Source organism: Pongo abelii, chromosome 8 (assembly GCF_028885655.2).
Source record: "Pongo abelii isolate AG06213 chromosome 8, NHGRI_mPonAbe1-v2.0_pri, whole genome shotgun sequence".
In the NCBI taxonomy this organism is placed as follows: domain Eukaryota; kingdom Metazoa; phylum Chordata; class Mammalia; order Primates; family Hominidae; genus Pongo; species Pongo abelii.
This window is the reverse complement of record NC_071993.2, coordinates 25,159,868-25,174,424: the sequence shown is the minus strand read 5'-3', so window position 1 is coordinate 25,174,424 and position 14,557 is coordinate 25,159,868. Positions and strand designations below refer to the sequence as shown.

General features: G+C 38.0%; 1 protein-coding gene across 1 annotated transcript in view; it reads left to right on the top strand.

Annotated features, from left to right (window-relative positions):
* The first annotated feature begins 59 nt into the window (after positions 1-59).
* Positions 60-14,557, top strand: part of ENKUR (enkurin, TRPC channel interacting protein) — a 29,888-nt gene continuing 15,390 nt past the window's right edge. Inside the window, exon 1 of the mRNA XM_002833551.3 lies at positions 60-739. Coding sequence (XP_002833597.3) covers positions 663-739 — 77 coding nt within the window. The 5' untranslated portion in view covers positions 60-662. The remainder of the gene's footprint in view (positions 740-14,557) is intronic.

The following is a 14,557-nucleotide window of genomic DNA, read 5'->3' as shown; positions in this document are numbered from 1 at the left end:
GGCCTCGCGCGCGGCACGTGACTCTCCTCTCTCACTGTAGCCTATCCGAGCACTCCGAGCTCCTCAGGCTCCTCCCCTCCCTCGTTCCCCTGGCGGCGTTGGCCTTGCGTCCTCGTGGTCTCAGCCGCTCGCTCCGCCCACACCGGGATTGGGGCTTGCTCACAAAAACCTTATTGTGTGACGCGTGCGCACCAGCTGCGCTTTGCCCTGTCTCTAGTAGGATTTTTCTTTTTCCCCAGATACACAGAAATAGAAAAGAGCACAGTTTTTAAGGGGGCACCATTTTCACCCTGTTAACTTTCAAAGGCACGTAAAAACAGTGGCTTCCAAATGAGCTTCTCTAGCAGAAGGCGCTGCAGAAAGAGGGAAGAGGGGAGACCTAGTTTGCTGTGCCGCCTGCCTCTGCCTCGTTGCCTAGTAACGGTTTTCAAGGCAACCGCACAGTCAACGACGCTTAGCAATCCGGAGAGAAATAGGGTGTTTTCTTCCCGAGAGAGGACTGCTAAGAGGGGGTTAAAAGGGGACGATGTGAAGGAGAGAACCCGTGGTCCTTGAGAGGGCGAAGAAGTAAGAAAGGGGAAGCAGTGAAGAAAGGGACGGAGCTAGTGAGACAGGGAGAAAAAAGTTGAGGAGAGTAGCTTTTAAGGAGTCATTTGGTGGCCATGGATCCAACGTGCCCTTCTGAGTGCATTTATAACCTCATACCCAGTGACTTGAAGGAGCCTCCCCAGCCTCCTAGGTATGTGGATAAGCAAAGACTATCACTTGAAACAAGAATGGGGAATACTCAGTATTAATTAAGTATACCTATATACTGGGACTTTTAATAAATAAAATGTATTTTTGCCTCGATGAAGTAGCCTTGGAGGATAACTTGTTAGAGAAAAGGTCGAAATATCTAGGTATTCAGTATCTCACAGTTTTACAGAGAGGGCAGTCTGGCGCTGTGAGATGACCATTTTATTATATTACACTTAACCTCTTATTAATACGGTATGTGATTATTGTGTAATTTAATTATGTGTGATATGTTATACAGCATAGCGTGAAGTTTCATGTTGTTGAAAAGAGAAAAAAATCACAATTCCATTATCTTGTTTAAGGATACTTGATGTTTGGTTTCAGGAGTTCGGTGTTGTATTTCTAACTGCACTACTCCCTCTCTAATGGGATAGAACTTATCTTTTCCCCCAAGATTTTTATGAAATATAAATTTACATTTGCTTTTGAGCCTCAGGTTTTTGATCAGTGAAACGAAATATCTACCACTATTAGGCAGTTTCTAAGGACTTTTTCAGATCTAGTGGTTTAATGGAAGGAAGAATTGGTGGATAGATAATGAACCAAAAAATATGTAATTGAGTTGAAATTTTACATAGGTCTTAGAACCTCTTAAATTCTCCAAATCTCAAAAACGTGCAAAGGAAGCACTTCAGTTACTCCCATCTGTAGGGACTTCTTAGAACTTACTTAAATCTGTGGGGAGCAAAGAAAGTAGTGGAGAAAATCTCATTTCTCCTAGGACTTGAAATGTTTCCTGTCTTTTACCATCATCCTTGTCCGTATGCAAGTCAAAACCACATTTGAAAAGGACTGGACTAAAAATCGGGCCTAGCAACTAATTGTCTTTGTGATCTTTAGAATAAAGTTTCATTTGTTTACTGATCTGTGAGATAAATGTACTAGATAATATCCGAGGCCCCTTTTACATCTAATGGTCAATTAGTTTTACTAGTATTAGGGTAATAGCTTCAACAAGTAGGCAGCTTCTTCAATTTTAAGTATCTGGTTTAAACTAGAGCAGTAACTATATTACATCTCCATTAGCATATCAACATCTAGAGATTGGAAAGAGGAATGCAAGTAAGTTATGGCACAGTTACAGAATTTATTTTCAAATTGTCTATTGTTGAACCAACTTTTGGTTTCAAATTCCTGCATATTACATGAGATAAAACTCCTCTGTAACACATTGGTAGATTGTATTTCTATAGAATATTGAATTTGAGAGTTATTTTATTAGGTAGGTATTCTGTTCTTTGGCAAATTAAAAAGCTTTACTGCATCTAGACGATTTTTTTTTCAAAAAAAATTTATAGGAACAGTCTTTATTCATTTGGCAAGCATTAATGGAGCGCCTATTATGTGTATAATATTGCACTAGTATATCTGTTCTTGGTGCTGTTAGAGTGATAGCACAGACTTCTTGGTTTTACTATGAAGAAGTGAGTAGAAGAAAGATTTATGATGAGAGGAAATAGAGGCACCCAAATGTGATGCCAAAAGAATCATTTCTGTTAGGTTAAAGCCAATTTACACTGGCAAGATTCTGACAACTGCCTGGCTTTTGATCTCCCATGCCTCAGAGTTTACAGTCTTTTTGGGGAACTGAAATATGAACACTAAAATTTATCATTGAAAACCATAATGAGAGATGAAGATACTAAATGAGAACTTAGAAGATGAATGTATGTGACCAAAATCGGATGAAAGGCACTTTTCTGCAGTTGAACTATTGGCTAAGACTTAAGTTATGAAAGTCTCAAAGTCAATGGGAAGTCATGATTCAGTTTTCAAAATTTGACTTACTCATGATGCATAAGATGGTTTCCAAGATTTTCACCAAATCTATCACCCTTTTTTTTTTTCAATTAATTTTTTTTGAGATGGAGTTTCACTCTTTTTGCCCAGGCTGGAGTGCAATGGCGCCATCTTGGCTCACTGCAACCTCTGCCTCCTGGGTTCAAGCCATTCTCCTGCCTCAGCCTCCCGAGTAGCTGGGATTACAGGCCTCTGCTACCACGACCGGCTAATTTTATATTTTTAGTAGAGATGGGGTTTCACCATGGTGGCCAGGGTGGTCTTGAACTCCTGACCTCCAGTAATCCACTCACCTCTGCCTCCCAAAGTGCTGTGATTATAGGCGTGAGCCACCACACCTGGCCTATCACCCTTTATTGATGTCTGCAGTTATTGAATATCTCCAGTCATCCCCTTTCCATTTTGTTTAAAGCAATATTCCAGTTATGGTCTGAACAGTCCATGAAACCATTATCTCCTTTCCATAATTCCTGGCACAATATTTTCATCCATTCAGCCTAAGCTTCCATAAGCATTTTGACAGTCATGTCCAACTATTGGCTCACATTGAAATACCCTGTATGGATTTTGACTAAGGTTGGTCTCTCCCATCCTCTAATTATGTAGCTGATTCTTTTTTATCTCAACTCATTTATCTATGGAGATAGTTTTGCATTTGAATCTTTCATACATTCTGTTAACCATTCTTCCCAGCTTTGTGTCATTTGCAAATTTAATAAATATGTCTTTTATATCTCTTATCTGTCATAGAACATAGTATATTAGTCTGTTCTCACACTGCTAATAAAGACATACTCGAGACTGGGTAATTTATATTTAAAAAGACGTTTAATTAACTCACAGTTTCACATGGCTGAGGAGGCCTTACAATCATGGCAGAAGGCAAAGGAGGATCAAAGTCACATCTTACATGGTGGCAGGCAAGAGAGTGTGTGCAGGGGAACTCCCCTTTATAAAACCATCAGATCTCATGAGACTTATTCACTATCATGAAAGCAGCACAGGAAAGACCCACTCCCATGATTCAATTACCTATCACCAGATCCCTCCCACGACATGGGAATTATGGGATCTCATCAATTCAAGATGAGATTTGGGTGGGGATGCAGCCAAACCATATCATTCTACCCCAGCCCCTCCCAGATCTCATGTCTTCACATTTCAAAACCAATCATGCCTTCCCAACAGTCCCCCAAAGTCTTAACTCATTTCAGCATTAACTCAGAAGTCCACAGTTCAAAGTCTCATTTGAGACCAGGCAAGTCCCTTCTGCCTATGAGCCTGTAAAATCAAAAGCAAGTTAGGTACTTCCCAGATACAATGGGGGTCCAGGCATTGGGTAAATATAACCATTCGAAATGGCAGAAATTGGCCAAAACAAAGGGGCTACAGGCCCCTTGCAAGTCCAGATTCTAATAGGGCAGTCATTAAACCTTAAAGTTCCAAAAGATGTCCTTTGACTCCATGTCTCACATCCCAGGTCACGCTGATGCAAGAGGTGGGGTTCTATGGTCTTGGGCAGCTCTGCTGCTGTGACCTTGCAGGGTACAGCCCCCATTCTGGCTGCTTTCATGGGCGGGCGTTGAGTGTCTGCAGCTTTTCTAGGTGCATGGTGCACGCTGTCAGTGGATTTACCATTCTGAGGTCTGGAGAACAGGGGCCCTCTTCTCACAGCTCCACTACGTGGTGCCCCAGTGGGAACTCTGTATGGGGGGCTCCCACCCCACATTTCCCTTCCACACTGCCCTAGCAGAGGTTCTCCATGAGGGCTCTGCCCCTGAAGCACATCTTTGCCTAGACATTCAGACATTTTGATACATCCTCTGAAATCTACGTGGAGGTTCCCAAACCTCAATTCTTGACGTCTGTGCACCCGTAGTCCCAACACCATGTGGAAGCCACCAAGGCTTGGGGCTTGCACCCTCTGAAGCAATGGCCTGAGATCTATGTTGGCCCCTTTTAGCCATGGCTGGGACTCAGGGCACCAAGTCCCAAGATTGCACAAAGCAGTCAGGCCCTGGGCCCAGCGCATGAAACCATTTTTTCTCCTAGGTTTCTGGGCCTGTAATGGGAGGGGCTGCTGTGGAGACCTCTGACAGGCTCTGGAGACATTTTCCCCGTTGTTTTGGCTATTAACATTTGGCTTCTCCTTACGCAAATTTCTGCAGCTGGCTTGAATTTCTCCTCAGAAAAATGGGTTTTTCTTTTCTATTGTATTATCAGGCTGCAAATTTTCTGAGCTTTTATGCTCTGCTTCCTTTTAAACATAAGTTCCAATTCCAAACCATATCCTTGTGAATACATAAAACAATGCTTTTAACACTACCCAAGTCACCTCTTGAATGTTTTGCCGCTTAGAAATTTCTTCCATCAGATGCCCTAAATCATCTCTCTCAAATTCGAAGTTCCACAAATCTTTAGGGCAGGGGCAAAATGCCACCAGTCTCTTTGCTAAAACATAGCAAGAGTCACTTTTATGCCAGTTCTCAACAAGTTCCTCACCTCCATCTGAGGCCACCTCAACCCAGACTTTATTGTCCTTATCGCTATCAGCATTCTGGTCAAACCCATTCAACAAGTCTCTAGGAAGTTCCAAACTTTCCCACATCTTTCTGTCCCCTTCTGAGCCGTCCAAACTGTTCCAGCCTCTGCCTGTTACCCAGTTCCAAAGTCGCTTTCACATTTTTGGGTATCTTTATAGCAGTATCCCACTCTACTGGTACCGATTTACTGTATTAGTCTGTTCTCATACTGCTGATAAGTACATACCCAAGACTAGGTAATTTATAAAGGAAAGAGGTTTGACTCACAGTTTCACATGGCTGGGGAGGCCTCACAATCATGGCAGAAGGTGAAGGAGGAACGAAGTCACGTCTTACATAGTGGCAAACAAGAGAGTGTGTGCAGGGGAATGCCTCTTTATAAAACCATCAGATCTTATGTGACTTATTCACTATCCCAAGAACAGCATGGGAAAGACCCACCCCCATGATTCACTTACCTCCCGCTGGGTCCCTCCCACAACATATGGGAATTATGGGAGCTACAATTCAAGATGAGACTTGGATGGGGACACAGCAAAACCATATCACACGGCAAGTACTTTACACTTTACTAGGCTACTAGACACCTCTCTCTAGGCTGATAGCAATACTTTTGAGTGTTCAGTCACCAAAGTGAACCTATTAACTCATATTTCTCTACCTTATCAACAAGGATTTAACAAGATTCTCTGCTGACATCAACATGCAAATTATGTCTAAAATATTTCCCTAATCTATTAATCACATAATCTTATTTTTTAATTGATTTTCATTTGTGGTGACCTGAAACTCCAAATGGCCTTATGTAATCATTGCTTCTCTATGAATGTAATAAAAATTCTCTCTACAACTCTTACAGAAATTGTCATCAGGCTGACCAGTGTAGAATTTCTGCATGCATACTTTTTGAAAATGAGAATATTTAATGCAGTGAACACCATTAGTTTTTGTTTAATTGGTTCTGTTTTTCATTGTGATTAATTGTAACACATAATCAGTGCTTCATTTTTGGAGCTTCCCATTCTTCTTGGACTACTTTCTGCTTTATTCAGTGTCAGTACTGTTAACACTTACATGTTCTGAAGTCTTTATAACATCTCTTTGTTTAAAGTATGGTTATGTATCTGACTTTGCTGAGAAATCTGTTCCTTGACTATTAGGAACTCTTAGGTGACATGGTCATTTTCTCCTGATCCAGAGTTTCTTGTCTTACCCACTGTGCTAATTACAGCCAAGAATTTAATCAAGGAAAGCAGTAACCCTTTTAATTAACTTATATTCAAAGAAAGTCTAGACTATTCCGAAGTCTCTTTTTGTTTGGCATGATGACATTTTATGCTAAAATTCCCATTGCTGCAATATATGGTCTCTTAGTATTATGATTAGTATTAGAAGCTGTTTTAGTGTTTTAAGTTTTTAGTATTAGAATTTAAGTGTTAGAATGTATTTTTCATCTGGCTAGGCAGTCTCTACAGACCCACAATAATACTTCTCTTCATCTCTTACATTTTGTCCAACTGCCCTTCTCACGCTTATATATCTCATATATTTATATTTATTCATGTTATATATTATATGTACATATATATAATATATCACAGACACACAAATGAAGATGTGTTATAATTAATAGAATTACCTGAAGAATGTAGAGGAATTGAAGGCCTGGAAAACTATGTGGTTGACAGGATAATTCAAAAGACACCTTTCCCTTCAGGCATATGGATGAGGGGAGAGACAACCAGATACAGGATTTTTTTCAGCAAGGAACATTGCGGCTTCCATATGCATTTACGGCTTAATGTTTATTTTGAGTTACTGCCTATAATTTAGAAACCTATACATGGCCGGGCGCAGTGGCTCACGCCTGTAATCCCAGCACTTTGGGAGGCCGAGGCAGGCGGATCACGAAGTCAGGAGATCGAGACCGTCCTGGCTAACATGGTGAAACCCCGTCTCTACTAAAAATACAAAAAATTAGCCGGGCATAGTGGCGGTCGCCTGTAGTCCCAGCTACTCAGAGAGGATGAGGCAGGAGAATGGCGTGAACCCGGGAGGCGGAGCTTGCAGTAAGTCGAGATGGCGCCTCTGCACTCCAGCCTGGGCGAAAGTGCGAGACTCCATCTCAATAAATAAATAAACAAATAAATAAATAAATAAATAAGAAACCTATACATAATATAACATGTGGTAAAAGGCATTAGCACACCTCTCTGGCATTTCATATATACATAAAAATGTTGAGAGAAGAAAATATGACAACAATATTCCTTAAAATCAGTTGCCAGGGAAATATGCAAGTGAGCTTTTGTGAATGTTAGACTCATTTTTTAGATTATTCAGTTACAGAGCAAGGTTTAATATCTTAAGCAATACTAACAATATATTGTATACGAGAATTCATTTTTACAGATCAGGGAAATATGTCAGTCTGTTATATTCACTATCTAGACATCATGACTCAAATTTTTACAGGATAAGACTGTGTCTGCCAGGACACGGGTAAAATCAAGTAAAGGGTTAAACAGTTTCAATTTTTAAACATTTTATCAGGATGGATATCTAATAATCATAACCACAAGAATACTGTTAATAGCAATATGTTCAATGTATTAGAATTTAAAACGTGCCAGTTATTGCTCTTTTTCACAAGAATCCTATGGGATAAGTAGTATTATCCCATTGTTACAGAAGAAAAATCTCAGGCCCAGAAGTTGAGGCAATGAGGAAAAACAAGGGCTGAGATTGAGACACAAATCTAATACCAAAGCTCATAACTTTAATTGGTTTGCACAGTTCTTTTAGCCTGAGTCAGTAAAACAAACAGTCCTTTTTGCTTCAGTAACATCTATAATTGTTTAGTTTTTGATAATTTATTATATATCAGATATTATTTGGTGTTTATACACAACCTTGTTCTAATGCAATGAGTTTTTTTTGATGAGGCTATCAAAGCAAATGGGAAATTATGATAGAAAAGTAAGGTAGAGCTACAAATGAGGACCTACATGAAATGTATGCTTTAAAATCATGCACATTTGCTTAAAGTCTGAAACAAATTTGACTCTATTAGTTAAGCAGCCAGCCCATGAAAGAAGAAAGATCTTTCCCATGCTTCTTTAAAAATCAATTACACTCTAAGTCATATTGTCCAAAGACAAAAGCAAAGCAGTAGTCACAGAGGAGCACAAATGTTCTCGGTGGGCTGCCACAAATACACTTCCTCCAGGATTCACGGAGTGAGGAGACCATGTGTGTAATATGATAAAGATTTCAGCCGCACTTTTACATTAAATCTACTGAGTTTCATAAGTCTACTGTTGCCCTCATTATAGACCAGTGTTCCAGTACGATAACATAACTAAACAAAAGCAGTTTTGGAGACAGCAATGTGTTGTGCTCTGGGTGTGCAGCTATCTGACTGCATAGTTTAATTCAAGGATAGGTTTTCCTGCTATCTAGATCAGCACAGTCTAATAGAAATGTAATGAGAGTCATGTATGTAATTTAAACTTTTCTAATCACTTTTAAAAAGTAGAAATAACGAAAAATTTACTTTATGTAGTTTATTTAATGCAATTTATCTAAAATACTATGATTTCAGCATGTGGCACCAGCCACATCTCAAGTGCTCAATATCCACATGTGGCTGTATTACACAGCACAGATGTAGATGAATACATTAACTACATACTCTTTTGACATTCCAAATATTATTTCACTCAACAGCTTGTGAGAGGTACTGAGCAGCACTAAGATCATCATTATACTCAATGACATATGCCTGTGTTGTCAAGTAAGTGCAGAGCAGAGCTATGACAGACAACCAGGCTGGGGGAAGAATTGGCATCCATTTTTGAAAATTTAGTTACTTGATATAGACATGAGCCTGAATTGAACACTGTCATTTCAAGTCTGTAGGTGGACTTAAGGGATATCTGTGTACATGTAAAAATTCTCCTCAAGAAATAATTTGGATAGCTTTCTAACACAGCCTAGGCTCCAGAGTTCAGAGTTCCACACAATAGTGTAATGCTGCAGTAATACTGGGAAAAATTGAAAAAGAAAAGTTGTTAATCCCTGATGCCCATTTTGCCCATTAGAGGAAAAAAAATCTCAATTAAGCACTTTCAAACTATCCCAACTTTTTGAGCAATATCATTTCCTTGTGTGCCCTTTAAAATAAATGGTTTTTAAAATGTAAATTTACTGTCTTAATGATGGGACTTACTACATGGTGATTAGTAAAATCTTAACTGTATGGTAAAATACAGTTTTGGTATGTTTTCTGAAGATGACAATTTTAGTTTGAAAATAACTTATCTTTAGCCCACATCTCATAATTCTAATAATAAATAGAAAATAGAGCCAATTATCCATTACACTGCCTGACTTCAAACTATACTACAGGGCTGCAGTAACCAAAGCAGCATGGTACTGGTACAAGAACAGACACAGAGATCAATAGAACAGAATAGAGAACCCAGAAATAAGACTGCCCACTTACAAGTATCTGATCCTTGACAAACCCGACAAAAACAAGTAATGGGAAGGATTCCATATTCAATAAATGGTTCTGGGAGAACTGGCTAGCCATATGCAGAAGAATGAAACTGGACCCATTCCTCTCACCATATACAAAAATTAACTCAAGATGGATTAAAGACTTAAACGTAAAACCCAAAACTATAAAAATCCTGGAATACAACCTAGGCAATACCATTCAGGACATAGGCACAGGCAAAGATTTAATGATGAAGATGCCAAAAGCAGTGGCAACAAAAGCAAAAATTGACATATGGGATCTAATTAAACTAAAGAGCTTCTGCACAGGAAAAGAAACCATCAACAGAGTAAACAACCTACAGAATGGGAGAAAATTTTTGCAAACTATGCGTCTGACAAAGGTCTAATATCCAGCATCTATAAGAAACTTAAAGTTACAAGAACAAAACAAATAATGCTATTAAAAAGTGGGCAAATGAAATGAACAGACACTTCTCAAAAGAAGACATACATGTGACCAACAGTCATATGAAAAAAAGCTTAACATCACTGATCATTATAGAAATGCAAATCAAAACTACAATGAGATACCATCTCACACCAATCAGAATGGCCATTATTCAAAAGATACTGGTGAGGTTGTGGAGAAAAAGGAACACTTACTCACTGCTGATGGGAGTGTAAATTAGTTCAACCATTGTGGAAGACAGTGTGGCAATTCCTCAAAGACCTAAAGATGGGAATACTATTCAACCCAGCAATCCCATAACTGGATATATACCCAAAGGAATAGAAATTGTTGTATTATAAAGACACATGCATGCCCATGTTCATTGCAGCACTATTCACAGTAGCAAAGACATGGAATCAACCCGAATGCCCCTCAGTGATAGACTAGATAAAGAAAAGGTGATACATATACACCATGGGATGCTATTCAGCCATAAAACAAGAAGGAGATTGTATCCTTTGCAGGGACATGGATGTGTACATGTAAAAATTATCCAGTAAATAATCTGGATAACTTTCTAACACAGCCTAGGCTCCAGAGTTCAGAGTCCCACACAATAGTGTAGTGCTGCAGTAATACTGGCTGGAGGCCATTATTCTTAGCAAACTAACACAGGAACATAAAACCAAATACTGCTGAATTCTCACTTAAAGTGAGAGCTAAATGGTGATAACACATGAACACATGGAGGGGAACAACATACCCTGGGGCCTATCGGAGGCTGCGGGTGGAAGGAGGGAGAGGATCAGGAAAAACAAGTAGTGAGTACTAGGTTTAATACCTGGGTGATGAAATAATCTGTACAACAAACCCCCGTAATGCATGTTTACCTATATAACAAATCCGCACATGTATCCCTGAACTTAAAAGAAAATAGAGCCAATTATCTAATAAAGTCACCACTAGATCTTTGTAATAAAACCACACCATTTAGAAAATGGAATAAAATGCACCTATTTAACAGAAAGAATAAGCTTTATGTGTATTAAGATATCACACTATATTAAATTTTAAAAATCTAGTTGCAATTCATACAGAAATAGAAACACAGGCTTGGCGCAGTGGCTCACATCTGTTATCCCAGCACTTTGGGAGGCCAAGGCAGGTGGATCAGTTGAGGCCAGGAGTTCCAGACCAGCCTGGCCAATGTGGTAAAACCCTATCTCTCCTAAAAATACAAAAATTAGCCAGGCATGGTGGTGCGTGCCTGTAGTCCCAGCTACTCAGGAGGCTGAGGCACGAGAATCATTTGAACCCAGGAGGCAGAGGTTACAGTGAGCTAAGATCACACCACTGCACTCCAGCCTGGGCAACAGAATGGGCAAAAAAAAAAAAAAAAGAAAGAAAGAAACACTGACATTGAATTTATTCTGGAAAATTTATTGGAGAGATGGAGGAGACATAGATTTTAATTTACTTATTAATGTTATTTTTGTAATTTGGAAAATATCATTTATATAAAATAGAGTATCTTATTTTCTATAATAGATGGACAGGCTTTCAGTTCATATACCTACACAAAAATATATTGAATCATGGGTTTACAAATTTAAAAGAGGTGGAACTAAAGACACCTTTTTTTTTTACACCAAATGAAATTATCTTATTAATCACAAGACCATATCTGCCAGCCCCAACTTCTGTGGGCATTTTAAGGCACAGATTTGGCTTGAACATTATTTCTTGAAACTATCTAATGAGCTCATTCAGTTTGGACTATAATTGATTCCCAGCCTTTAAGTTCAGGATTGAGGCAAGGCTCCTAAAAGGAAAAAAACAATAATGTTTCTCCAAACCAATTTATCTACATAAGGAAGAAGATAATACAAGTTGTTACAAGCAGTATATCTGAACTTCTGCTTTCAACCAAAGATGGGATTTATCTTCTTGACTTAAACAACTAGAACACCAGAAAAAAATATATGAAACAACAGTTATCAGACACTGAACAATAGACAACATAGAGTGGTCATCTATAAAAGAAGAGAAATAAATGAGGCAAGCCCTACTACTGCCCCAGCATACTCTCTGGAGAGAATTTCCAGGCCAAGATCCAGAAGGAAAAATTAAAACAAAGCCTAGGAGTCTCCCTGAGTTAAGGAGACAGAATTCAGAGTTTGCGAAGGCCAAAGCTGCTAGAATTCACAGCACAGAGTACCAGAGAGGAGAGCTGCATAGAGAGAGGACTGTGGAAATATGAACAAGGATTTCCCTAAAGTCTTTGGTTGATAGCACATGTATGTAATGAAACAACCAAGGCCAAGGAAATAACCAACAGAAAGCAGTAGTGCCAGGTAAAGTTCATGTTCCCACCAGCCCAGGTGGAGACACCTCCTAATACACAGGGCATTGAGTAGTGCAGTCAGAAGTATATTGCCCAGTAGTGGGGCCAAATTAGAAATAGACTAAAAGCACTTGTGGAATTACCCTAACACTTAAAGCAAGCCTTAAAATGATCACACTGTTTCCAACTATCATAACTGAATCCCAGAAAAAAGCTAAGGAAGAAATTTAAGGAACACCAGAAAGAGAAAAAGAAGAGAAAAATTCCGCAACAAACAATGTAAAATTCACAATGTTTGGCATCCAATCAAAAATTACCAGGCATGCAAAGAAGCAGGAAAATATAATGCATAACCAAGAGAAAACATAGTAAAGACACACACAGAAATGACACAGATTAGAGAATCAGTAGACAAGACCTTAAAACAGTTATTTTAAATATTCATCATGTGTTCAAAAGGTAGAAGAAAGCATGAACCAAGATGGGGAAAGAAATGGAAGGAGAGATCCAAATCTAACTTCTAACCATAAAGAATACCATGTACAAAATGTAGCTATATGTAATAGATTGGATTAACAGCAGCTAAGACACTGAAAAAGAAAATTTAGATGAATTTGAAGACAGTAATAGAACAATGCAAAATGAAATACAGAGAAAAAATAGACTGAAAAGGAAAGCGGAGAATCAATGAGGCTTGAACAATATCAAGCAGTCAAAGAATCATGGAAGAGGAGAAAACGGATGAGGAAACAGAAGAAATATTTGAATAAAGGTAAAAAAATTGTCAAATTTGATGAAATCTCAAAATCCAAAAATCCAAGAATCACAGTTAACCCCACGTAGAAAAAAAAATACCAAGAGACATTACCATCAAATTTATTAAAACTATTAATACAGAGAAAAAAAAAGTTTAAAACAGCCAGAGGAAAAAAAGAAAAATTATATAGAAGAAGAAGAAAAAAGGACAGTAAATTTATCTTTAGAAACAATGGAAGCCAGAAGTTTAAAAAGGTCCTTTATGGAGAAGGAATTGTACCAGTTAGAAATTTGGACTTATACAGCAGAATGAAGAACACTGGAAATGGCAAATATATGGGTAAATATTCAAGATTTTTTCAAATGTATTTAAAATACAATTATACAAAGGGAACATAATCACAATCATTTATGGATTTTATACCACACAGAAAAGTAAAATATATTACAACACTAAGACAAGGGTGGGGTTGGATGCAAGTATTCTTTTGAAAGGTTCTCATACCATATGTAAAATGCTATAATATTGCTTGAAAGTAGGCTCTGATAAGTTAAACCTATATATTGTAAAGCTACAGTTTCCACAAAACCAAACCAAACAAAACAAAATGAAAAGCAAGATAGAATGAGCAAGGGGATATGTAAAAAAACAGCAAGCTGGAAAATGTAAGCAGAAACAAATTTTTATAGTCACATTAAAATGAAAGGTATAAACATAACAAACAAAAGTGATTGATGGCTGGATAAAATTTCTATGCAGTCTATATAGGAAAACTCCAACAAGTAGAAAGTCCAAGAATGGAAAAACATATACTATTACAAATCAAAGGGATGCTTGAGTTGCTACCATAATGTCAGACAGAGTAGATTCTAGAGCACAGAATTTTGAAAGGAATAGAGTGTTATTTTATAGTGATGAAGTGATCTGTTTTTCAAGAAGATATAACAATCCTAAATGCTATGCACCTACAAACAGAGCTTCAAAATACATAAAGCAAAAACTATTTTAATTGAAAGAAGAAATAGCCAAATCCACAATTAGAGTCAGAGACCTTAACATCTCTCTTTCAATGATTAGTAGAATAGACAAAATCAGGAAGGATACAGAACATTCGAAGATACTTTCAGTTTGACCTAGTTGTCATTTATGGAACACTCCAGCCAACAGTGGCACAATATACTTTCTTTTCAAGCGTATACTGAACATTTACTAAAATAGAACACACTTTGTGCCATAAAACAAATGTCAGAAAATTCAAAGGAATTGAAATCATACAAAGTATATTCTCTAACCACAATAGAAATATATCTGAAATCAATTAGATATCTGGAAAATCCCAAATCTATGAAAACTAA